Here is a 26,231-nt window from a genome sequence, read left to right as displayed (position 1 = left end):
GGAGTTTTGCGGTAGGCTTTGCGTTCTGTAACGCTCACCTGATTCCGGCAGAGGCGCCAGTCTTGACTGGGCGAATACCGTATCTTCAAAGGTGATGTGTAACACACGGTTGGCTCTTTGGGCTGGACCTCTGTGCACTGTATGTCTGACTCGAAGAGTGAGATGTCTGCAGATAGAAAATATGGGATTAATGAACTGGGGTTATTGGGTGTCTCTCTCTTCTTCCCTTTCTCTCCTCTGGTAGAACCCCACAGGTTAACGCTCTCACCTTAGGTAAGTGAACGCCGAGCTCTCCATCTGCCTCGGGGCAGGGTGCCGTAACCAGTTTCTTCACTGGATAAGGGTGCAGGCCTCTTGACCTCAGAGGACTGCTGTCCGTCGTTTACTGCACGAACGGTAAGTTCCGAGTATTTCAAATGTCTTTAAAAGTCTTTTGTAATGATGTCTCTTGTTTTGCAGGGTTCCGGCAATGGCGGATGACGGGCTGAAGTGAGTTGAGGATGGAACCCGTGTGAGGAATAGAAGCGCCTGGAAGCACGTAAGTAAGCGCTTGTTGCCTGCTTCACAATGCGCACTAACTGTCCTTTTATCTTGCAGGTACAAGTTCGGAGCTGCTGAAGGGTGCCAGAATACCCACTGGGTTCGGCGTGGGAAGGAGTAATGGCACGTGAGTAATAAAGTTACCCAATGTCTTTAACGCACCTTCTTTTGTCTTTCAGATGCGGGATGCAGCGCCGAAGGCCTCCGGAGCGTGCGAAGAGTTGGTAAGCTTTTGTCTTTCAGATGCCGGTATGCAGTGCGTAGACCTCCGGAGCACGCGAAGAGTAGGTAAGCCTTTGTCTTGCAGATGCCGGAATGCAGCGCGAGGCGTTGGTGACAGCCGATGGACCAGGTAAGAGAAGCGCTGTCACTGACGACCGTAGTGCTAACCTGTTCTTTCTTGTCTTTATAGGTGTTGCTGAAGACTGGATTCAAGATGGTAAGCCTTTTTCCCTTAGGCCCAGGATCAGATGCAGAAGACACGATGAGCGTTCTGCTGCAGAGGATGCAGAATAACGCAAAGCAAGATTCATCCATCGGGTGTGGTTTAAATAGCCTCCTGTAGTGCTTAGGTGTCTCCTTCCACAGCCTCGCCTAGGTAAGAAAAGAGTTCCTGCTGTCTAGAAGAGTTCCAGTGTTCTGAACCTAGGGAGTGGCTCCTGCCCCACCCAACAGGAAAAGTAGTCCCAAACAGAAGAGGATCGGGGGCTCAACTAGCAGGTAAGTAAGCAGCATGGTCTGCTGCAGGTAAGTCCACCCAAGCATTATGAGCCCGGCGCTTCCAGCGCTGGGACTGGGCATCTTTATGAGCCTGGGGCTGCTGGCGCCAGGACAGGGTCCAAAAGGTCCCAATTGGGACTAGCTGGCACTCGGAACCGGGGTTATGGGTCTGCTTCCAAGGGAGTCGGGCAAGTCCTGATCTTTTGGAAGCAGAGATCATGACAGTACCCCCCTCAAGGCCCCTCCCAAATCGGGCTTCTCCGGGGGTTTGGGCTTGTTAGGAAATGTTCGATGAAATCTTTTGATTAGACGAGGCGCGTGGACATATTCTGCAGGTTCCCAGGATCTTTCTTGGGGACCGTAGCCTTTCCAGTCAATCAGGTAGAATAGTTTAGATTTGGAGACCTTGGAATCCAGGATGCTTTTGACTTCAAACTCGAGTTCTCCGTCAACTAGAATAGGTTTTGGAGATTTAGTTAGTCGGGTTTGAGGTTGCACGGGTTTTAATAGAGAGACGTGGAAGACCGGATGTATCTTCATGTGAGGGGGCAAGTCCAACTTGACCGCTACTGGATTTACTATGGTAGTGATGGAATAGGGACCAAGATATCTTGGGTTGAATGTGCGTGGTCCTTTTAGAGGTAGATATTTGGTGGATAACCAGACTTGGTCTCCTACTTGATACTGGGGGGCTTCCTTCCGATGTTGGTCTGCGCCTTTCTTGTATTGTTCTTTAGCCTTTTGAAGGTGAGAAACGGCTTCCTTAAAGGCTTGGGTGATTGTAGAATGCAGGTGGTCTACTGCTGGTGTTCCAAGATCTTGGAGTGGATCCAACTCCGAGGTTCGAGGGTGACTACCGTATAAAAGAAAAAACGGGGTCTTCCCAGTTCCCGAGTGGACAGAATTATTGTAGGCATATTCGGCTATCCAAAGGATATCTTTCCAAGTTTTTTCAGTTTGTTGTAGCATGCAGCGCAAATACTTTTCCAGAGTTTGATTGGTCCTCTCGGTTTGTCCGTCGGTTTGAGGGTGGTGGCTGGTCAAAAGTCTCACATCAATTCGAGCCGACCGACAGCAACTTCGCCAAAAATGAGAAATAAATTGACTCCCTCGATCCGAAATTAGAACTGAAGGAAAACCATGCAGTCGCACGATGTTTTCGAGAAATTCTCGGGCCAGAGTTGCCGCTGTTGGTAAACCTTTGAGTGGAATGAAATGCGCCATCTTGGAGAATAGGTCCACGATTACTAGGATCGTATTGTATCCGGAGCATGGAGGTAGATCGGTGATGAAGTCCATAGAAAGCGTATGCCAAGGGCGAGGTGGGATGTCAATAGGGCGTAAGAGGCCGGCTGGTTTTTCCTTTTGACTCTTGTTTTGGGCGCATACTCCACAGGACACTATAAAGTCCCTGATATCTTTTTTCCAAGAAGGCCACCAGAAGTAGCGCTTGATCTTTTCCGAGGTTTTGGCCATACCGGGATGTCCTTCCATTAAAGAATCGTGATAACAAGAGATTACCTTTTTCTGTAAATCCGTGCTGGGCAGGTATAACCATTCTTGGAAATATAATAGGTTGTCCTTCACCGTAAAGTCCTTTCCCTGCAGATGCCAATTCTGTATGTCTGCTGGAGTTACCAGTAGCCTGGCTTTATCCTTAACTTCCTCTATGGATTGTGTGGCGATTACACCCAGAATTCTTTGTTCGGGAATGATAGGTACAGGTTTAGGATTGATCAAATGTTCTTCCACTCCCATCCGAGAAAGGGCATGAGCCTTACCGTTTTTTGCACCAGGTCGATAGGTGATTATGAAGTCAAACTCGGCAAAAAATAGTGCCCAACGGAGTTGCCTAGAGGATTGAGCTTTTGCGGTTTTCAAATATTGCAGGTTTCGGTGATCTGTAATCACAGTAACGGTGTGTCGGGCCCCCAGAAGATAATGCCGCCAAGCCTTAAAGGCGGACTTGATAGCTAGAAGTTCCTTATCAGTAATAGTGTAATTGATTTCAGGAGGCGAGAATTTGCGGGACCAAAATGCCACGTGATGCAACTGATTGGTTACTGGGTCCTTTTGTGATAGAACTGCCCCCATGGCAAGGCTCGAAGCATCAGTTTCAATGATGTAGGGGAGTTCTGGGCGAGGATGTTTTAAGATCGGTGCAGAGATAAATCTAGTCTTCAAATCCTGGAAAGCTTGTTCCGCCTCGGTAGACCATTCAAAACGTTTGTTTTTCTTTAACAAGGCGGTGATGGGCTGGACTATTCGAGAGAATTCAGGGATAAACCTGCGGTAAAAGTTAGCGAAGCCTAACATGCTTTGAACACCTTTTACAGAGGATGGTGATGGCCATTTGAGAATTGCATCGACCTTCTTTGAATCCATACGCACTCCGCTAGGTGATAATATGAATCCCAAGAATTCAACTTCAGTCACGTTGAAAACACATTTTTCCAACTTAGCGAAAAGTTTGTGTTGACGCAATCTCTCGAGGACCATTTTCACGTGTTTCCGATGTTCAGTTTCCGATGAAGAATAAACGAGGATGTCGTCAATGTAAACAACAACACACACATCTATGAGCTCTCTGAGGACATCGTTCATAAAATATTGAAAGGCGGCCGGGGCATTGCAAAGTCCGAAGGGCATGACCTGATATTCAAATAGCCCATACTTGGTGCGGAAGGCCGTCTTCCATTCATCGCCCTCTTTTACTTGCACCAAGTGGTAGGCTCCTCTAAGATCCAGCTTGGTATATATGCATGCTTTTCTGACTTGGTCCAGGAGTTCAGGGATCAAAGGTAACGGATATCTATTCTTAACGGTGATCTGGTTCAGGGCGCGATAATCTATACAAGTTCTAAGGTCCCCTTCTTTTTTTGGAACGAAGAACAAAGCTGAGGCAACAGGGGACTTGGAAGGATGAATAAACCCATTCGCTAGGTATTGATCCAGGTATTGTCGGAGGTGAAGATTCTCAGGCTCGGTGAGGGCATAAATTCTACTACAAGGAGGAGTAGATCCAGGTATCAGGTCTATCTGGCAGTCATAAGACCTATGAGGAGGTAGAGAGTTAGCCTGATCCTTCCGGAAAACATCTTGGAATTCAAGGTATTCAGGAGGTAACTGGGGAGCCTCCGAGGAAATTGCTGCCAGTGCAACATCAGGTCGAGGGTGACAAGTAGAGACACATTCTGAAACTGAACCGTTCTTGCTCGCCAATCGATCTGAGGATTGTGCTTTTCTAACCAAGGAATTCCTAGAATAATCTGGAACTGAGGGGCCATGATCACATCGAACACGATCTTCTCCTGGTGTCCATCTTGACTTATTAGCATCACTTCTTGGGTGGTATGCGTTACTGGTCCGGAGGCTATCTCTGTACCATCCACCGTAGTAATGACGTCCTTTACAGCCTTGGGACAAAGAGTTAGATTCATCCTCAAAACCATTTCATGATCCACATAATTGCCAATGGCACCGCTGTCGACGTAAGCTTCAATCGCATGTAATCGATCCGGATGATCAGGGCTAATGAGGACCATAGGTATCACGAAATGCGAGGTCACGGAACTGGTTTTAACGCTCGGCAAGAGGACCTCTATTCTTGTCGGGCGAGGTTGTTTCCCTGCTCAGAGTTTGTGACCTTGGTAACTGCAGCTCCTACTGCCTTCTTGGCTGGTTTCACCGGACAGTCTCGAAGAAAGTGCCCTGAGTTTCCGCAATAGAGGCATAATTGCAACTGTTTTCTCCTTTCCCGCTCCTTTTGTGTTAGTGGTCCTTTCAGGCCCCCTATTTGCATGGGTTCCCCGGAGTCTACTCCTTTGGAAGGAGTTGGTGGTTTGGAGAATACTCGAGCATCAAACTTGGAACGATCGGCCTTCCTGTTCTGCAGTCTATGATCTATTTGAACGACTAAGTCTATATAGTCCGAACAGTGTTGCGGGGGATTCACTACTTGGGCTAACACATCTTTTAGCTCTCCACGTAGACCTCTATAAAACAGCGTAATCCTTTTGTCCTCAGGCCATTGAGTTTCCACTATCAGTCTGTTGAAAGACGCAATATAAACCAAAAGGTCTTGATTACCCTGTCGCAACGAAAGAAGCTCATTGTCCAAGGCCTGCCCCTGTGAATGTCTTGCGAACAGTTTTTCCATACTGAGCTGAAAAGCTTGAAAATCATGGAGAACCGGATCATCTTGATTAACTAGAGGGATCGACCAGTCTGCCGCATTGCCACTAAGGTACGAAAGCACGAAAGCTACTTTAGCTTGATCAGTTGGAAAGGCTGCTGGCCGGCATAAGAAATGCAACCGGCACTGATTAATAAATACTGCAAACCTCTTTGGGTCACCAGAAAATCGTTCGGGCGGAGCCAGAGGTACATTCCCAGGTAGGTTGATTTGCACTGGATTCATAGAGGATGTTGAAGGAAGATTTGCCCCTGATGTGGGTAATGGGGTCTGTCCGGCTTGTGACTGTAGCAATTGTCTAGCGAGATCGTCTGTTCGCTCCTTGGAAATAATCAGTTCCCTTCTTAGAGCGTTCATTTCCTGACGGGCTGCATGCACTTCTGCTCTTAGTTCCCCAAGTAACTGGGCTAGCTGGTCGGTATCCGAGGTTTCCATAGCGCCTGGGCGGGAGTTTTGCGGTAGGCTTTGCGTTCTGTAACGCTCACCTGATTCCCGCAGAGGCGCCAGTCTTGACTGGGCGAATACCGTATCTTCAAAGGTGATGTGTAACACACGGTTGGCTCTTTGGGCTGGACCTCTGTGCACTGTATGTCTGACTCGAAGAGTGAGATGTCTGCAGATAGAAAATATGGGATTAATGAACTGGGGTTATTGGGTGTCTCTCTCTTCTTCCCTTTCTCTCCTCTGGTAGAACCCCACAGGTTAACGCTCTCACCTTAGGTAAGTGAACGCCGAGCTCTCCATCTGCCTCGGGGCAGGGTGCCGTAACCAGTTTCTTCACTGGATAAGGGTGCAGGCCTCTTGACCTCAGAGGACTGCTGTCCGTCGTTTACTGCACGAACGGTAAGTTCCGAGTATTTCAAATGTCTTTAAAAGTCTTTTGTAATGATGTCTCTTGTTTTGCAGGGTTCCGGCAATGGCGGATGACGGGCTGAAGTGAGTTGAGGATGGAACCCGTGTGAGGAATAGAAGCGCCTGGAAGCACGTAAGTAAGCGCTTGTTGCCTGCTTCACAATGCGCACTAACTGTCCTTTTATCTTGCAGGTACAAGTTCGGAGCTGCTGAAGGGTGCCAGAATACCCACTGGGTTCGGCGTGGGAAGGAGTAATGGCACGTGAGTAATAAAGTTACCCAATGTCTTTAACGCACCTTCTTTTGTCTTTCAGATGCGGGATGCAGCGCCGAAGGCCTCCGGAGCGTGCGAAGAGTTGGTAAGCTTTTGTCTTTCAGATGCCGGTATGCAGTGCGTAGACCTCCGGAGCACGCGAAGAGTAGGTAAGCCTTTGTCTTGCAGATGCCGGAATGCAGCGCGAGGCGTTGGTGACAGCCGATGGACCAGGTAAGAGAAGCGCTGTCACTGACGACCGTAGTGCTAACCTGTTCTTTCTTGTCTTTATAGGTGTTGCTGAAGACTGGATTCAAGATGGTAAGCCTTTTTCCCTTAGGCCCAGGATCAGATGCAGAAGACACGATGAGCGTTCTGCTGCAGAGGATGCAGAATAACGCAAAGCAAGATTCATCCATCGGGTGTGGTTTAAATAGCCTCCTGTAGTGCTTAGGTGTCTCCTTCCACAGCCTCGCCTAGGTAAGAAAAGAGTTCCTGCTGTCTAGAAGAGTTCCAGTGTTCTGAACCTAGGGAGTGGCTCCTGCCCCACCCAACAGGAAAAGTAGTCCCAAACAGAAGAGGATCGGGGGCTCAACTAGCAGGTAAGTAAGCAGCATGGTCTGCTGCAGGTAAGTCCACCCAAGCATTATGAGCCCGGCGCTTCCAGCGCTGGGACTGGGCATCTTTATGAGCCTGGTGCCGCTGGCGCCAGGACAGGGTCCAAAAGGTCCCAATTGGGACTGGCTGGCACTCGGAACCGGGGTTATGGGTCTGCTTCCAAGGGAGTCGGGCAAGTCCTGATCTTTTGGAAGCAGAGATCATGACAAGCACTAGCTCCACAGCACACACTCTCACTCTCTGGAGGTGTCTGCACACTGCCATATCACTGTAGCACTAGATCCACAGCACTCACACTCTGGAGGTGTCTGCACACTGCCGTATCACTGTAGCACTAGATCCACAGCACACACTCACACTCTCTGGAGGAGTCTGCACACTGCCACATCACAGCAGCACTAGATGCACAGCACTCACAATCTGGAGGTGTATGCACACTGCCATATCACTGCAGCACTAGATCCACAGCACACTCACTCACTCTCTGGAGGTGTCTGCACACTGCCATATCACTGCAGCACTAGATGCACAGCACACACTCACACTCTCTGGAGGTGTCTGCACACTGCCATATCACTGCAGCACTAGATGCACAGCACACACTCACACTCTCTGGAGGTGTCTGCACACTGCCATATCAGTGCAGCACTAGATGCACAGCACACACTCACACTCTCTGGAGGTGTCTGAACACTGCCATATCACTGTAGCACTAGATCCACAGCACAAACACTCACTCTCTGGAGGTGTCTGCACACTGCCATATCACTGCAGCACTAGATGCACAGCACACTCACTCACACTCTGGAGGTGTCTGCACACTGCCATATCACTGCAGCACTAGATGCACAGCACTCACACTCTGGAGGTGTCTGCACACTGCCATATCACTGCAGCACTAGATCCACAGCACACTCACTCACTCTCTGGAGGTGTCTGCAGACTGCCATATCACTGCAGCACTAGATGCACAGCACACACTCACACTCTCTGGAGGTGTCTGCACACTTCCATATCACTGCAGCACTAGATGCACAGCACACACTCACACTCTCTGGAGGTGTCTGCACACTGCCATATCACTGTAGCACTAGATCCACAGCCCACTCACTCACTCTCTGGAGGTGTCTGTACACTGCCATATCACTGCAGCACTAGATGCACAGCACACACTCACACTCTCTGGAGGTGTCTGCACACTGCCATATCACTGTAGCACTAGATCCACAGCACTCACACTCTGGAGATGTCTGCACACTGCCATATCACTGTAGCACTAGATCCACAGCACGCACACTCTGGAGGTGTCTGCACATTGCCATATCACTGCAGCAATAGATCCACAACACACTCACTCATTCTCTGGAGGTGTCTGCACACTGCCATATCACTGCAGCACTAGATCCACAGCACACTCACTCACTCCCTGGAGGTGTCTGCATACTGCCATATCACTGCAGCACTAGATGCACAGCACACACTCACACTCTCTGGAGGTGTCTGCACACTGCCATATCACTTTAGCACTAGATCCACAGCACTCACACTCTGGAGGTGTCTGCACACTGCCATATCACTGTAGCACTAGATCCACAGCACTCACACTCTAGAGGTGTCTGCACACTGCCATATCACTGCAGCACTAGATCCACAGCACACTCACTCACTCTCTGGAGGTGTCTGCACACTGCCATATCACTGCAGCACTAGATGCACAACACACACTCACACTCTCTGGAGGTGTCTGCACACTGCCATATCACTGCAGCACTAGATGCACAGCACACACTCACACTCTCTGGAGGTATCTGCACACTGCCATATCACTGTAGCACTAGATCCAAAGCACTCACACTCTGGAGGTGTCTGCACACTGCCATATCACTGTAGCACTAGATCCACAGCACTCACACTCTGGAGGTGTCTGCACACTGCCGTATCACTGTAGCACTAGATGCACAGCACACACTCTCACTCTCTGGAGGTGTCTGCACATTGCCATATCACTGTAGCACTAGATCCACAGCACTCACACTCTGGAGGTGTCTGCGCACTGCCATATCACTGCAGCACTAGATGCACAGCACACACTCACACTCTCTGGAGGAGTCTGCACACTGCCACATCACTGCAGCACTAGATGCACAGCACTCACAATCTGGAGGTGTATGCACACTGCCATATCACTGCAGCACTAGATCCACAGCACACTCACTCACTCTCTGGAGGTGTCTGCACACTGCCATATCACTGCAGCACTAGATGCACAGCACACACTCACACTCTCTGGAGGTGTCTGCACACTGCCATATCAGTGCAGCACTAGATGCACAGCACACACTCACACTCTCTGGAGGTGTCTGAACACTGCCATATCACTGTAGCACTAGATCCACAGCACAAACACTTACTCTCTGGAGGTGTCTGCACACTGCCATATCACTGCAGCACTAGATGCACAGCACACTCACTCACACTCTGGAGGTGTCTGCACACTGCCATATCACTGCAGCACTAGATGCACAGCACTCACACTCTGGAGGTGTCTGCACACTGCCATATCACTGCAGCACTAGATCCACAGCACACTCACTCACTCTCTGGAGGTGTCTGCAGACTGCCATATCACTGCAGCACTAGATGCACAGCACACACTCACACTCTCTGGAGGTGTCTGCACACTTCCATATCACTGCAGCACTAGATGCACAGCACACACTCACACTCTCTGGAGGTGTCTGCACACTGCCATATCACTGTAGCACTAGATCCATAGCCCACTCACTCACTCTCTGGAGGTGTCTGTACACTGCCATATCACTGCAGCACTAGATGCACAGCACACACTCACACTCTCTGGAGGTGTCTGCACACTGCCATATCACTGTAGCACTAGATCCACAGCACTCACACTCTGTAGATGTCTGCACACTGCCATATCACTGTAGCACTAGATCCACAGCACGCACACTCTGGAGGTGTCTGCACATTGCCATATCACTGCAGCAATAGATCCACAACACACTCACTCATTCTCTGGAGGTGTCTGCACACTGCCATATCACTGCAGCACTAGATCCACAGCACACTCACTCACTCCCTGGAGGTGTCTGCACACTGCCATATCACTGCAGCACTAGATGCACAGCACACACTCACACTCTCTGGAGGTGTCTGCACACTGCCATATCACTTCAGCACTAGATGCACAGCACACACTCACACTCTCTGGAGGTGTCTGCACACTGCCATATCACTTTAGCACTAGATCCACAGCACTCACACTCTGGAGGTGTCTGCACACTGCCATATCACTGTAGCACTAGATCCACAGCACTCACACTCTAGAGGTGTCTGCACACTGCCATATCACTTTAGCACTAGATCCACAGCACACTCACTCACTCTCTGGAGGTGTCTGCACACTGCCATATCACTGCAGCATTAGATGCACAACACACACTCACACTCTCTGGAGGTGTCTGCACACTGCCATATCACTGCAGCACTAGATGCACAGCACACACTCACACTCTCTGGAGGTATCTGCACACTGCCATATCACTGTAGCACTAGATCCAAAGCACTCACACTCTGGAGGTGTCTGCACACTGCCATATCACTGTAGCACTAGATCCACAGCACTCACACTCTGGAGGTGTCTGCACACTGCATATCACTGCAGCACTAGATCCACAGCACACTCACTCACTCTCTGGCGGTGTCTGCACGCTGCCATATCACTGCAGCACTAGATCCACAGCACACTCACTCACTCTCTGGAGGTGTCTGCACACTGCCATATCACTGCAGCACTAGATCCACAGCACTCACACTCTGGAGGTGTCTGTACACTGCCATATCACTTCAGAACTAGCTCCACAGCACACACTCTCACTCTCTGGAGGTGTCTGCACACTGCCATATCACTGTAGCACTAGATCCACAGCACTCACACTCTGGAGGTGTCAGAACACCGCCATATCACTGTAGCACTAGATCCACAGCACTCACACTCTGGAGGTGTCGGCACACTGCCATATCACTGCAGCACTAGATCCACAGCACACTCACTCACTCTCTGGAGGTGTCTGCACACTGCCATATCACTGCAGCACTAGATGCACAGCACACACTCACACTCCCTGGAGGTGTCTGCACACTGCTATATCACTGCAGCACTAGATGCACAGCACACACTCACACTCTCTGGAGGAGTCTGCACACTGCCACATCACTGCAGCACTAGATGCACAGCACTCACAATCTGGAGGTGTCTGCACACTGCCATATCACTGCAGCACCAGATGCACAGCACACACTTACACTCTCCCGAGGTGTCTGCACACTGCCATATCACTGCAGCACTAGATGCACAGCACACACTCACATTCTCTGGAGGTGTCTGCACACTGCCATATCACTGCAGCACTAGATGCACAGCACACACTCACACTCTCTGGAGGTGTCTGCACACTGCCATATCACTGCAGCACTAGATGCACAGCACACACTCAGACTCTCTGGAGGTGTCTGCACACTGCCATATCACTGTAGCACGAGGTCCACAGCACAATCACTCACTCTCTGGAGGTGTCTGCACACTGCCATATCACTGCAGCACTAGATGCACAGCACACTCACTCACACTCTGGAGGTGTCTGCACACTGCCATATCACTGCAGCACTAGATGCACAGCACTCACACTCTGGAGGTGTCTGCACACTGCCATATCACTGCAGCACTAGATCCACAGCACACTCACTCACTCTTTGGAGGTGTCTGCACACTGCCATATCACTGCAGCACTAGATGCACAGCACACACTCACACTCTCTGGAGGTGTCTGCACACTGCCATATCACTGCAGCACTAGATGCACAGCACACGCTCACACTCTCTGGAGGTGTTTGCACACTGCCATATCATTGTAGCACTAGATCCACAGCACACTCACTCACTCTCTGGAGGTGTCTGTACACTGCCATATCACTGCAGCACTAGATGCACAGCACACACTTACACTCTCCTGAGGTGTCTGCACACTGCCATATCACTGCAGCACTAGATGCACAGCACACACTCACACTCTCTGGAGGTGTCTGCACACTGCCATATCACTACAGCACTAGATGCACAGCACTCACACTCCGGAGGTGTCTGCACACTGCCATATTACTGCAGCACTAGATCCACAGCACACTCACTCTCTGGAGGTGTCTGCACACTGCCATATCACTGCAGCACTAGATGCACAGCACACACTCACACTCTCTGGAGGTGTCTGCCCACTGCCATATCACTACAGCACTAGATGCACAGCACTCACACTCTGGAGGTGTCTGCACACTGGCATATCACTGCAGCACTAGATGCACAGCACACACTCACATTCTCTGGAGGTGTCTGCACACTGCCAAATCACTGCAGCACTAGATGCACAGCACACACTCACACTCTCTGGAGGTGTCTGCACACTGCCATATCACTGTAGCACTAGATCCACAGCACACTCACTCACTCTCTGGAGGTGTCTGTACACTGCCATATCACTGCAGCACTAGATGCACAGCACACACTTACACTCTCCCGAGGTGTCTGCACACTGCCATATCACTGCAGCACTAGATGCACAGCACACACTCACACTCTCTGGAGGTGTCTGCACACTGCCATATCACTGCAGCACTAGATGCACAGCACACACTCACACTCTCTGGAGGTGTCTGCACACTGCCATATCACTGCAGCACTAGATCCACAGCACACTCACTCACTCTCTGGAGGTGTCTGCACACTGCCATATCACTGCAGCACTAGATGCACAGCACACACTCACACTCTCTGGAGGTGTCTGCACACTGTCATATCACTGCAGCACTAGATGCACAGCACACACTCACAATCTCTGGAGGTGTCTGCACACTGCCATATCACTTTAGCACTAGATCCACAGCACTCACATTCTGGAGGTGTCTGCACACTGCCATATCACTGCAGCACTAGATGCACAGCACACACTCACACTCTCTGGAGGTGTCTGCACACTGCCATATCACTTTAGCACTAGATGCACAGCACACACTCACACTCCCTGGAGGTGTCTGCACACTGCTATATCACTGCAGCACTAGATGCACAGCACACACTCACACTCTCTGGAGGAGTCTGCACACTGCCACATCACTGCAGCACTAGATGCACAGCACTCACAATCTGGAGGTGTCTGCACACTGCCATATCACTGCAGCACTAGATGCACAGCACACACTTACACTCTCCCGAGGTGTCTGCACACTGCCATATCACTGCAGCACTAGATGCACAGCACACACTCACATTCTCTGGAGGTGTCTGCACACTGCCATATCACTGCAGCACTAGATGCACAGCACACACTCACACTCTCTGGAGGTGTCTGCACACTGCCATATCACTGCAGCACTAGATGCACAGCACACACTCAGACTCTCTGGAGGTGTCTGCACACTGCCATATCACTGTAGCACGAGGTCCACAGCACAATCACTCACTCTCTGGAGGTGTCTGCACACTGCCATATCACTGCAGCACTAGATGCACAGCACACTCACTCACACTCTGGAGGTGTCTGCACACTGCCATATCACTGCAGCACTAGATGCACAGCACTCACACTCTGGAGGTGTCTGCACACTGCCATATCACTGCAGCACTAGATCCACAGCACACTCACTCACTCTCTGGAGGTGTCTGCACACTGCCATATCACTGCAGCACTAGATGCACAGCACACACTCACACTCTCTGGAGGTGTCTGCACACTGCCATATCACTGCAGCACTAGATGCACAGCACACGCTCACACTCTCTGGAGGTGTTTGCACACTGCCATATCATTGTAGCACTAGATCCACAGCACACTCACCCACTCTCTGGAGGTGTCTGTACACTGCCATATCACTGCAGCACTAGATGCACAGCACACACTTACACTCTCCCGAGGTGTCTGCACACTGCCATATCACTGCAGCACTAGATGCACAGCACACACTCACACTCTCTGGAGGTGTCTGCACACTGCCATATCACTACAGCACTAGATGCACAGCACTCACACTCCGGAGGTGTCTGCACACTGCCATATCACTGCAGCACTAGATCCACAGCACACTCACTCTCTGGAGGTGTCTGCACACTGCCCTATCACTGCAGCACTAGATGCACAGCACACACTCACACTCTCTGGAGGTGTCTGCCCACTGCCATATCACTACAGCACTAGATGCACAGCACTCACACTCTGGAGGTGTCTGCACACTGGCATATCACTGCAGCACTAGATGCACAGCACACACTCACACTCTCTGGAGGTGTCTGCACACTGCCAAATCACTGCAGCACTAGATGCACAGCACACACTCACACTCTCTGGAGGTGTCTGCACACTGCCATATCACTGTAGCACTAGATCCACAGCACACTCACTCACTCTCTGGAGGTGTCTGTACACTGCCATATCACTGCAGCACTAGATGCACAGCACACACTTACACTCTCCCGAGGTGTCTGCACACTGCCATATCACTGCAGCACTAGATGCACAGCACACACTCACACTCTCTGGAGGTGTCTGCACACTGCCATATCACTGCAGCACTAGATGCACAGCACACACTCACACTCTCTGGAGGTGTCTGCACACTGCCATATCACTGCAGCACTAGATCCACAGCACACTCACTCACTCTCTGGAGGTGTCTGCACACTGCCATATCACTGCAGCACTAGATGCACAGCACACACTCACACTCTCTGGAGGTGTCTGCACACTGCCATATCACTGCAGCACTAGATGCACAGCACACACTCACAATCTCTGGAGGTGTCTGCACACTGCCATATCACTTTAGCACTAGATCCACAGCACTCACATTCTGGAGGTGTCTGCACACTGCCATATCACTGCAGCACTAGATGCACAGCACACACTCACACTCTCTGGAGGTGTCTGCACACTGCCATATCACTGCAGCACTATCTCCACAGCACACACTCTCACTCTCTGGAGGTGTCTGCACACTGCCATATCAATGTAGCACTAGATCCACAGCACTCACTCTCTGGAGGTGTCTGCACACTGCCATAACACTGCAGCGCTAGATGCACAGCACACACTCACACTCTCTGGAGGTGTCTGCACACTGCCATATCACTACAGCACTAGATGCACAACACACACTCACACTCTCTGGAGGTGTCTGCACACTGCCATATCACTGCAGCACTAGATGCACAGCTCACACTCTCACTCTCTGGAGGGGCTGCACAAGCAGCGGCACTTGCATCTAACTGCAGTGCCTGCATAAAGAGACGCCGAGGGGTCCCACCCTGTGACTCCGCAGAGCTGCCTCTGTGCAGACAGGAAACCCCCAAATAGTTCCCAAACACGAAACCCCGCCCCCTCCTGCCAGATAATGGAGGAAAACCCGGCCTGGATTACAGCCACCGGAGCTTGCACTGCCACACGACATTTAAATATGATCATTTATCAGCGAGGAGAAGGTTGATCATCCCGCCAAAACTCCAATGCAGACCTCCTCCTTCCCGGACCCCCTGCAGTGAGTTTTAAATCCCACCGTTGGTTATGAGGTGTTAATGACCGGATGTCCGTTCCTGGCCTGGTTTTCGTTACTGCCCTGGCTGGTGACTAGTGTCCCCCCTCCGCTGGCTGGTGACTAGTGCCCCCCCTCGGCTGGCTGGTGACTATTGCCTCCCTCTGCTGGCTGGTGACTAGTGCCCCCCTCTGGTGGCTGGTGACTAGTGTCCCCCCCTCCGCTGGCTGGTGACTAGTATCCCTCCTCCGCTGGCTGGTGACTAATGTCCCCCTCTCTGGTGGCTGTTGACTACTGCCCCCCTCCTCCCCCTTTGGTGGCTGGTGACTAGTGTCCCCCTCTCTGGTGGCTGGTGACTAGTGACCCCCCTCTGCTCTCTGGTGACTAGTGCCCCCCTCTCGTGGCTGGTGACTAGTGTCCCCCTCTCTGGTGGTTGGTGACTAGTGTCCCCCCTCTGCTGTCTGGTGACTAGCGTCCCCCCTCCGCTGGCTGGTGACTAGTGTCCCCCTCTCTGGTGGCTGGTGACTACTGCCCCCCTCCACCCCCTCCCCGTTGGTGGCTGGTGACTAGTGTCCCCCTCTCTGGTGGGTGGTGACTAGTGCCCCCCTATTCTCCCGGGCCAGCGTGAGGGGCAGCATGGCGAGCTCTGCTGGGGTCAGGACAGGTGAGATTAATCACGTGATTACAGGCCGTGCTGCTGAAATGCGGAGCCTTTCTAGGGGGGGGAGCAGGTCCAGGGGGCAGCAACAGAAAACAGACGCATGCCCTGCCTGTCCCTCTGCCCCCCTGAAGGCTTAACTGCGCCCCTCGACAGAGGCTCTGTTTCAGGTCCTGAATCGTATCCTTTCCCTGCTAACCCTGCTGCATCCTCTTGTCTCCCGGTTCCTAATTTTACATTTTAGTTTGCTACTAAGGTGACTCTTCTCTGTTCCTTCATTCCGTCTTCCTCTTCTCTGTCACCCCTTCTTCTCCTTCTTCTTCTCTGTCCTCCCTTTCCTCCCCTCTCTGATGAGATCTCTTCCTTCCTTCTCTGTCCTCCCCTTCCTCTTCTTCTTCTTCTCTGTCCTCCTTTTCTTCCACTCTCTGATGATGAGAGCTCTTCTTCCTTCTCTGTCCCCCCTCTTCGTCTACTTTTCTTCCACTCTCTGATGCTGAGATGTCTTCCTTTCCTTCGCTGTCCTCCCCTTCCTCTTCTCTGTCCTCCCCTTCCTCTTCTTCCTCTTCTTCCTCTTCTGTGTCTACCTTTCTTCCACTCTCTGATGATGAGAGCTCTTCCTTCCTTCTCTGTCCCCCCTTCTTCGTCTACTTTTCTTCCACTCTCTGATGATGAGATCTCTTCCTTCCTTCTCTGTCCTCCCCTTCCTCTTCTTCTTCTTCTTTGTCCTTCTTTTGTTCCACTCGCTGATGATGAGAGCTCTTCCTTCCTTCTCTGTCCTCCCCTTCTTCTTCTTCTTCTTCTTCTTCTTCTTCTTCTTCTTCTTCTCTGTCCTCCTTTTCCTCCACTCTCTGATGATGAGAGCTCTTCCTTCCTTCTCTGTCCCCCCTTCTTCGTCTACTTTTCTTCCACTCTCTGATGATGAGATCTCTTCCTTCCTTCTCTGTCCTCCCCTTCCTCTTCTTCTTCTCTGTCCTCCTTTTCTTCCACTCTCTGATGATGAGAGCTCTTCCTTCCTTCTCTGTCCTCCCCTTCTTCTTCTTCTTCTTCTTCTTCTTCTCTGTCCTCCTTTTCCTCCACTCTCTGATGATGAGAGCTCTTTCTTTCCTCCTAAGGCCCATCCTACTACAGCACCATCTGACCTTTCTACCTCCTTCTCTAATTCTTAAAGTCTGTCCCTCCCTTCTTCTTTAGGTTACTAGTCTCGTTACGCCCTCTTTACGTGTTTCAGCTTTCCCTTCTGAGGTTAAACATGCTGCTATTGTTCCAATGCTCCAGAAACCCTCTCTTCATCCTTCCCTACCTTCAAACTACCCTCAAAGTATCGGCCTCTTTCAATCCTCCCGTTTCTCTCTAAGCAAGTTTCCACTCACCTCAACAACTTGGCTCTTCCACTCCACTTTATCAGTCTGGCTTTCGCCCCTTTCCATTCAACTGAAACCGCTCTTCTCTCTGTCTGCAATTCTTTCTGCTCTCTTTTTATTTTCTCTTGTCTTCAGTTGTTTTTGCCTCAGAGCCTTGAGGCCCTCGTTGCTGTATGCGGCGCTTTATGAATACGTATAACATAACATGCTAAGCAATCCTCTCTGCGTGCTCTTCTTGACCTGTCGGCAGCTTGGGAAACTGTTGACCACTCTCTCCGCCTGTCTTCCCTTTCTTGCCTTGGCATCAGGGCTCTGTGCTTAACTGGTTCCACTCCCAACTCTCTAAGTGCACCTCTTCTGTTTCTTGGGTGAGACAATCCTCTTCTCTCATTTCTTCCGCTGTTTGGTCCCCTTCTGTTTTCACTCTATAGTAATGCTCTTGCCACACTCCTTTCTTTCTTTGGATTTTCTCACCATTTCCTTGCAGATGATTCTGAAAGATTTCTCTGAATTTCCTCATTTTCAGATACTTTTCACTCTGCCTTGTCAACTTGCATGCTGGCCGTCCAATCTTGGATGTCTGACCTTTATTTACACCTTACTTCATCCAAGCCTCTTTCCCTTCTTTAACCATTCCCTGCCTCTACCTTCTTCTATCCTCCCTTCTTCTCTTCCAATTTCCTGTTCTGTCCATAATCTTAGAGTTAACTTCGACTCTGCTCTCTCATTCTCTTCTCATATTTCCTCCACTTCTCGTTCCTTCCTCTCTCTCTCTTCTTTGGTTTCTTTTACTCCCCTCCCTGTTCCCTTCACTCATTCTGAATTCCTCACCTCTGTTTGCTATCCTCTCTGATAGCGCCTTCCTCTCTCTCTTCTTTGGTTTCTTTTTACTCCTCTCCTCGTTCCCTTCACTCAGTCTGAATTCCACATCTCTGTTTGCTATCATCCCTGATAGCTCCTTCCTCTCTCTCTTCTTTGGTTACTTTTTACTCCCCTCCTCGTTCCCTTCACTCAGTCTGAATTCCTCACCTCTGTTTGCTATCCTCCCTGATAGCTCCTTCCTCTCTCTCTTCTTTGGTTACTTTTTACTCCCCTCCTCGTTCCCTTCACTCAGTCTGAATTCCTCACCTCTGTTTGCTATCCTCCCTGATAGCTCCTTCCTCTCTCTCTTCTTTGGTTTCTTTTTACTCCCCTCCTTGTTCCCTTCACTCAGTCTGAATTCCTCATCTGTTTGCTATCATCCCTGATAGCGCCTTCCTCTCTCTCTTCTTTCTTTGGTTTCTTTGTACTCCCCTCTGTTAGGCAGAAACCTGTGCAGTTCCCTTAGGGTCCACTGCAAAAGATTTAGTACTACAGGTGGTTGGCAGTAAACCCAATTGGTAGCAGTCTGTACCACCCAGATTTACCTGGTAGCTGTGGCTGAGCAGTCAGACTTCTCTCAAGAAGAGTTAGGCAGTATATAGAGCATACACAATAGGTACAGAGATACAGTAGCACAAGCAAACACTGACCAGAGCTTTGGTATAAAAGTATATAATTATTTATTTAAAGACACACTTGAAAAATACACTAGCACTAATATGGCAAGCAAGTTCAAAACACATTCACTATTATTATCTATACATCCCAGATTACTTGTTGAACAAGTCTTAGTTAACACCACTTACTTTCAGACAGAGGTGAGCGCTTAACCTAAGATGGCACTCCAACAAGTTATTTAAAAAGGGAGGGAAAAAGCAGAATTAGGAACGTACACAATACAAACACTTTTTAAACGCACCACAGCAAGTCAGGAAGGCACAGTCTACTGGAGAGCAAGGAAGTTCATATGCCAGGCTCACTCTTGGAGAGAGCAAGGCGCAATGTGCCCAAGATCACACAGTTGCGAAATGCTTAAAAGTCTTTGTAGATAGTTCAAAAAGGTTTGGATCAGTTCAGAAAAGTTAGTTAACAGGTCCCAGGCTAACCCAGGTTAGACAGTTAAAGATTTACCGGTCACCTCAAGCAGTCTGTTGCAAGGGAAGCCAGGCGGGACACAGTACCTGAAATGGTGAGAAAGCTCCCGAGGGGGCAGTTGTTCCTGGCAGCGGGTGCAAGTTGGTGCTTGGTCCACAGGAAGAGGAGATCTCGACGTGGAGGAAAGTTGGAGGTCGTTGCCCTGCCAGGGAAGAAACCAGCCGTGGAGTTTCCCGGTTAAAAGGTACTACTCTTTTTCGCAGTAGTGGTGAAACGTGGCTGTCCGGCTGCCGGGGTGCTTGGCACAGGCGATTGGACCATGGGACGATCCAGGCAGATGAAAAAGAGGGCAAACTGGTTATCCCCACCAGTTCAAAGGAAGAAGACTCTCCGGAATGAAGATCTTCTCTGTCATCGGGAAGTGGTGAGGCGATTGAGCAGGGCTCCACCGGTGGTGTCGTCGTGGCAGGTCGGCTCAGCTTCTCCCTCTTCGGATTCTTTGGTCCTGTGGCGACTTCTGAAGTTCCAGTCCCCAAAGCCCTGCTTTTATGCAGAAAACCCCCATTCATCAGTCCTAGCTGTCACTCAAACATGTTAAGTGGTGAGCCAGGCGGCTCACCACTGGGCCAATCACACAAGATTGTGGCTTGAGTTGCCAAGGCAACTCAGTCCAGGGTGCCTAAACCCCCTCCCACACCCCCTGTGGTACCCAGACAGAGTGGCACCACTTTGGAGGGCTTCTGTGCAGAAGCCCGCCAAAAGTGGAACAAAGGGCTCGACTTTGGGTTGGAGTCACAGAAGCGAACACAAATGCCATTTTGGAACCGAGTTCTGGCAAAAAATACCAACCGGTAAATGAATATTAAATAAATAAACCAGCGGTATGTTTGAGGCTATGTTAAAAAGTATTAGCCTCGAACAATGGGAAAATCCCATAGGAATATATTTGCGGTTGAATATAAAAAGTAGTATCCACTGCCACCAGCCAGAACTCGATCAGGGGGGACTGGACAGTGCCCCCTTGACCAACAGACCCAGGGGCAATCGAATTGCCCCTACCAGTACATCCACAATATGATGGTTTGTAATGGTACTGTTCACAATTTAAGTCTAGTAAAGCCAATGGTGACTTTACATGCCATGGGAGACAGTAGTCAGTCCCAGGGTATGGAGTCTATGTTGGGATGTCACTATGACACCCCTGTGTTACTGCACGGAGGGTGCTGTGTAACACACATAGCAAAACACATAAGACCCTATGGAGTAAAAGACCCCATAGCCCATAAAACACATTCAAAGTCAAAGGACATTCTAAAATCATGTCTAAGAGTGGGAGTAAAAGAGTCTCACTCTTAGCAGGAGAAAAAAATAAACCCCAAAAATCCAGCAAAGCTGCTGGGGGACTCACTAGGTTTGGGAAATCAGCCTTTACAGAGAATTCTCCCTAACACCCTCCCCGTTCCCTTCACTCAGTCTGAATTCCTCACCTCTGTTTGCTATCCTCCCTAATAGCTCCTTCCTCTCTCTCTTCTTTGGTTTCTTTTTACTCCCCTCCCCGTTCCCTTCACTCAGTCTGAATTCCTCGTCTGTTTGCTATCCTTCCTGATAGCTCCTTCCTCTCTCTCTTCTTTGGTTTATTTTTACTCCCCTCGTCGTTCCCTTCACTCAGTCTGAATTCCTCGTCTGTTTGCTATCCTCCCTGATAGCTCCTTCCTCTCTCTCTTCTTTGGTTTATTTTTACTCCCCTCCCCGTTCCCTTCACTCAGTCTGAATTCCTCACCTCTGTTTGCTATCCTCCCTGATAGCGCCTTACTCTCACTCTTCTTTGGTTTCTTTTTACTCCCCTCCCCATTCCCTTCACTCAGTCTGAATTCCTCGTCTGTTTGCTATCCTCCCTGATAGCTCCTTCCTCTCTCTCTTCTTTGGTTTGTTTTTATTCCCCGTTTCCTTCACTCAGTCTGAATTCCTCACCTCTGTTTGCTATCCTCCCTGATAGCTCCTTCCTCTCTCTCTTCTTTGGTTTCTTTTTACTCCCCTCCCCGTTCCCTTCACTCAGTCTGAATTCCTCGTCGGTTTGCTATCCTCCCTGATAGCTCCTTCCTCTCTCTCTTCTTTGGTTTATTTTTACTCCCCTCGCCGTTCCCTTCACTCAGTCTGAATTCCTCGTCTGTTTGCTATCCTCCCTGATAGCACCTTCCTCTCTCTCTTCTTTGGTTTATTTTTACTCCCCTCCCCGTTCCCTTCACTCAGTCTGAATTCCTCACCTCTGTTTGCTATCCTCCCTGATAGCGCCTTACTCTCACTCTTCTTTGGTTTCCTTTTACTCCCCTCCCCGTTCCCTTCACTCAGTCTGAATTCCTCGTCTGTTTGCTCTCCTCCCTGATAGCTCCTTCCTCTCTCTCTTCTTTGGTTTGTTTTTATTCCCCGTTTCCTTCACTCAGTCTGAATTCCTCACCTCTGTTTGCTATCCTTCCTGATAGCTCTTCCTCTATCTCTCTTCTTTGGTTTCTTTTTAGTCCCCTCCCCGTTCCCTTCACTCAGTCTGAATTCCTCACCTCTGTTTGATATCCTCCCTGATAGCGCCTTCCTCTCTCTTTTCTTTGGTTTCTTTTTACTACCCTCCCCGTTCCCTTCACTCAGTCTGAATTCCTCACCTCTGTTTGCTATCCTCCCTGCTCGCTCCTTCCACTCTCTCTTCTTTGGTTTCTTTTTACTCTCCTCCCTGGTCCCTTCACTCAGTCTGAATTCCTCACCTCTGTTTGATATCCTCCCTGATAGCGCCTTCCTCTCTCTTTTCTTTGGTTTCTTTTTACTCCCCTCCCCGTTCCCTTCACTCAGTCTGAATTCGTCACCTGTTTGCTATCATCCCTGATAGCTCCTTCCTCTCTCTCTTCTTTGGTTTCTTTTTACTCCCCTCCCCGTTCCCTTCACTCAGACTGAATTCCTCATCTCTGTTTGCTATCCTCCCTGATAGCTCCTTCCTCTCTCTCTTCTTTGGTTTCTTTTTACTCCTCTCCCCGTTCCCTTCACTCAGACTGAATTCCTCACCTCTGTTTGCTATCCTCCCTGATAGCTCCTCCCTCTCTCTCTTCTTTGGTTTTTTTTTACTCCCCTCCCCGTTCCCTTCACTCAGTCTGAATTTCTCATCTCTGTTTGCTATCCTCCCTTATAGCTCCTTCCTCTCTTCTTTGGTTTCTTTTTACTCCCTTCCCCGTTCCTTTCACTCAGTCTGAATTCCTCATCTCTGTTTGCTATCCTCCCTGATAGCTCCTTCCTCTCTCTCTTCTTTGGTTTATTTTTACTCCCCTCCCCGTTCCCTTCACTCAGTCTGAATTCCTCGTTATTTTGCTATCCTCCCTGCTCGCTCCTTCCACTCTCTCTTCTTTGGTTTCTTTTTACTCCCCTCCCCGTTCCCTTCACTCAGTCTGAATTCCTCGTCTGTTTGCTATCCTCCCTGATAGCTCCTTCCTCTCTCTCTTCTTTGCTTTCTTTTTACTCTCCTCCCCGTTCCCTTCACTCAGTCTGAATTCCTCACCTCTGTTTGCTATCCTCCCTGCTCGCTCCTTCCACTCTCTCTTCTTTGGTTTCTTTTTACCTCCTCCCTGGTCCCTTCACTCAGTCTGAATTCCTCACCTCTGTTTGCTATCCTCCCTGATAGCTCCTTCCTCTCTCTCTTCTTTGGTTTCTTTTTACTCCCCTCCCCGTTCCCTTCACTCAGTCTGAATTCCTCACCTCTGTTTGCTATCATCCCGGATAGCTCCTTCCTCTCTCTCTTCTTTGGTTTCTTTTTACTCCCCTCCCTGTTACCTACTCTCAGTCGGAATTCCTCACCTCTGTTTGCTATCCTCCCTGATAGCGCCTTCCTCTCTCTCTTCTTTGGTTTCTTTTTACTCCCCTCCCAGTTCCCTTAACTCCGTCTGAATTCCTCGTCTGTTTGCTATCCTCCCTGATAGCTCCTTCCTCTCTCTCTTCTTTGGTTTCTTTTTACGCCCCTCCCCGTTTCCTTCACTCAGTCTGAATTCCTCATCTCTGTTTGCTATCCTCCCTTATAGCTCCTTCCTCTCTCTCTTCTTTGGTTTCTTTCTACTCCTCTTCCCCTTCCCTTCACTCAGACTGAATTCCTCATCTCTATTTGCTATCCTCCCTGATAGCTCCTTCCTCTCTATCTTCTTTGGTTTATTTTTACTCCCCTCCCCGTTCCCTTCACTCAGTCTGAATTCCTCATCTCTGTTTGCTATCCTCCCTGATAGCTCCTTCCTCTCTCTCTTCTTTGGTTGCTTTTTACTCCTCTCCCCGTTCCCTTCACTCAGACTGAATTCCTCATCTCTGTTTGCTATCCTCCCTGATAGCTCCTTCCTCTCTATCTTCTTTGGTTTATTTTTACTCCCCTCCCCGTTCCCTTCACTAGCCTGAATTCCTCACCTCTGTTTGCTATCTTCCCTGCTCGCTCCTTCCACTCTCTCTTCTTTGGTTTCTTTTTACTTCCCTCCCAGTTCCCTTCACTAAGTCTGAATTCCTCACCTCTGCTTGCTATCCTCCCTGATAGCGCCTTCCTCTCTCTCTTGTTTTGTTTCTTTTTACTCCCCTCCCCGTTCCCTTCACTCAGTCTGAATTCCTCGTCTGTTTGCTATCCTCCCTGATAGCTCCTTCCTCTCTCTCTTCTTTGGTTTCTTTTTACTCCCCTCCCCGTTCCCTTCACTAAGTCTGAATTCCACATCTCTGCTTGCTATCCTCCCTGATAGCGCCTTCCTCTCTCTCTTCTTTGTTTTCTTTTTACTCTCCTCCCCGTTCCCTTCACTCAGTCTGAATTCCTCACCTCTGTTTGTTGTCCTGCCTGCTCGCTCCTTCCACTCTCTCTTCTTTGGTTTCTTTTTACTCTCCTCCCTGGTCCCTTCACTCAGTCTGAATTCCTCACCTCTGCTTGCTATCCTCCCTGATAGCTCCTTCCTCTCTCTCTTCTTTGGTTTCTTTTTACTCTCCTCCCCGTTCCCTTGACTCAGTCTGAATTCCTCACCTCTGTTTGCAATCCTGCCTGCTCGCTCCTTCCACTCTCTCTTCTTTGGTTTCTTTTAATCTCCTCCCTGGTCCCTTCACTCAGTTTGAATTCGTCACCTCTGTTTGATATCCTCCCTGATAGCGCCTTCCTCTCTCTTTTCTTTGGTTTCTTTTTACTACCCTCCCCGTTCCCTTCACTCAGTCTGAATTCCTCACCTCTGCTTGCTATCCTCCCTGATAGCGCCTTCCTCTCTCTCTTGTTTGGGTTCTTTTTACTCCCCTCCCCGTTCCCTTCACTCAGTCTGAATTCCTCGTCTGTTTGCTATCCTTCCTGATAGCTCCTTCCTCTCTCTCTTCTTTGGTTTATTTTTACTCCCCTCGTCGTTCCCTTCACTCAGTCTGAATTCCTCACCTCTGCTTGCTATCCTCCCTGATAGCGCCTCCTCTCTCTTTTCTTTGGTTTCTTTTTACTCTCCTCCCCATTCCCTTCACTCAGTCTGAATTCCTCACCTCTGTTTGCTATCCTGCCTGCTCGCTCCTTCCACTGTCTCTTCTTTGGTTTCTTTTTACTCTCCTCCCTGGTCCCTTCACTCAGTCTGAATTCCTCACCTCTGTTTGATATCCTCCCTGATAGCGCCTTCCTCTCTCTTTTCTTTGGTTTCTTTTTACTCCCCTCCCCGTTCCCTTCACTCAGTCTGAATTCCTCACCTCCGTTTGCTATCATCCCTGATAGCTCCTTCCTCTCTCTCTTCTTTGGTTTCTTTTTACTCCCCTCCCCGTTCCCTACACTCGGTCTGAATTGTCACCTCTGTTTGCTATCATCCCTGATAGCTCCTTCCGCTCTCTCTTCTTTGGTTTCTTTTTACTCCCCTCCCCGTTCCCTACACTCAGTCTGAATTCCTCATCTCCGTTTGCAATCCTCCCTGATAGCGCCTTCCTCTCTCTCTTCTTTAGTTTCTTTTTACTCCCCTCCCTGGTCCCTTCACTTAGTCTGAATTCCTCACCTCTGTTTGCTATCATCCCTGATAGCTCCTTCCTCTCTCTCTTCTTTGGTTTCTTTTTACTCCCCTCCCCGTTCCCTACACTCGGTCTGAATTCTCACCTCTGTTTGCTATCATCCCTGATAGCTCCTTCCGCTCTCTTTTCTTTGGTTTCTTTTTACTCCCCTCCCCGTTCTCTACACTCAGTCTGAATTCCTCATCTCCGTTTGCAATCCTCCCTGATAGCGCCTTCCTCTCTCTCTTCTTTGGTTTCTTTTTACTCCCCTCCCAGTTCCCTTAACTCCGTCTGAATTCCTCGTCTGTTTGCTATCCTCCCTGATAGCTCCTTCCTCTCTCTCTTCTTTGGTTTCTTTTTACGCCCCTCCCCGTTTCCTTCACTCAGTCTGAATTCCTCATCTCTGTTTGCTATACTCCCTGATAGCTCCTTCCTCTCTCTCTTCTTTGGTTTCTTTTTACTCTCCTCCCTGTTCCCTTCACTCAGTCTGAA

General features: G+C 49.7%; 1 protein-coding gene across 1 annotated transcript in view; it reads left to right on the top strand.

Annotated features, from left to right (window-relative positions):
• The first annotated feature begins 15,923 nt into the window (after window positions 1–15,923).
• The window catches only part of LOC138491092 (zinc finger protein 436-like), a 209,233-nt gene continuing 198,925 nt past the window's right edge, over window positions 15,924–26,231 (top strand). The window contains exon 1 of the mRNA XM_069617403.1: window positions 15,924–16,437. Within this exon, the coding sequence (XP_069473504.1) occupies window positions 16,410–16,437 (28 nt within the window). The 5' untranslated portion in view covers window positions 15,924–16,409. The remainder of the gene's footprint in view (window positions 16,438–26,231) is intronic.

Source organism: Ambystoma mexicanum, chromosome 10 (assembly GCF_040938575.1).
Source record: "Ambystoma mexicanum isolate Mex_15411 chromosome 10, UKY_AmexF1_1, whole genome shotgun sequence".
In the NCBI taxonomy this organism is placed as follows: Eukaryota; Metazoa; Chordata; class Amphibia; order Caudata; family Ambystomatidae; genus Ambystoma; species Ambystoma mexicanum.
Note: the sequence above shows the minus strand (reverse complement) of the source record. Positions and strands in the feature narration are given on the sequence as shown.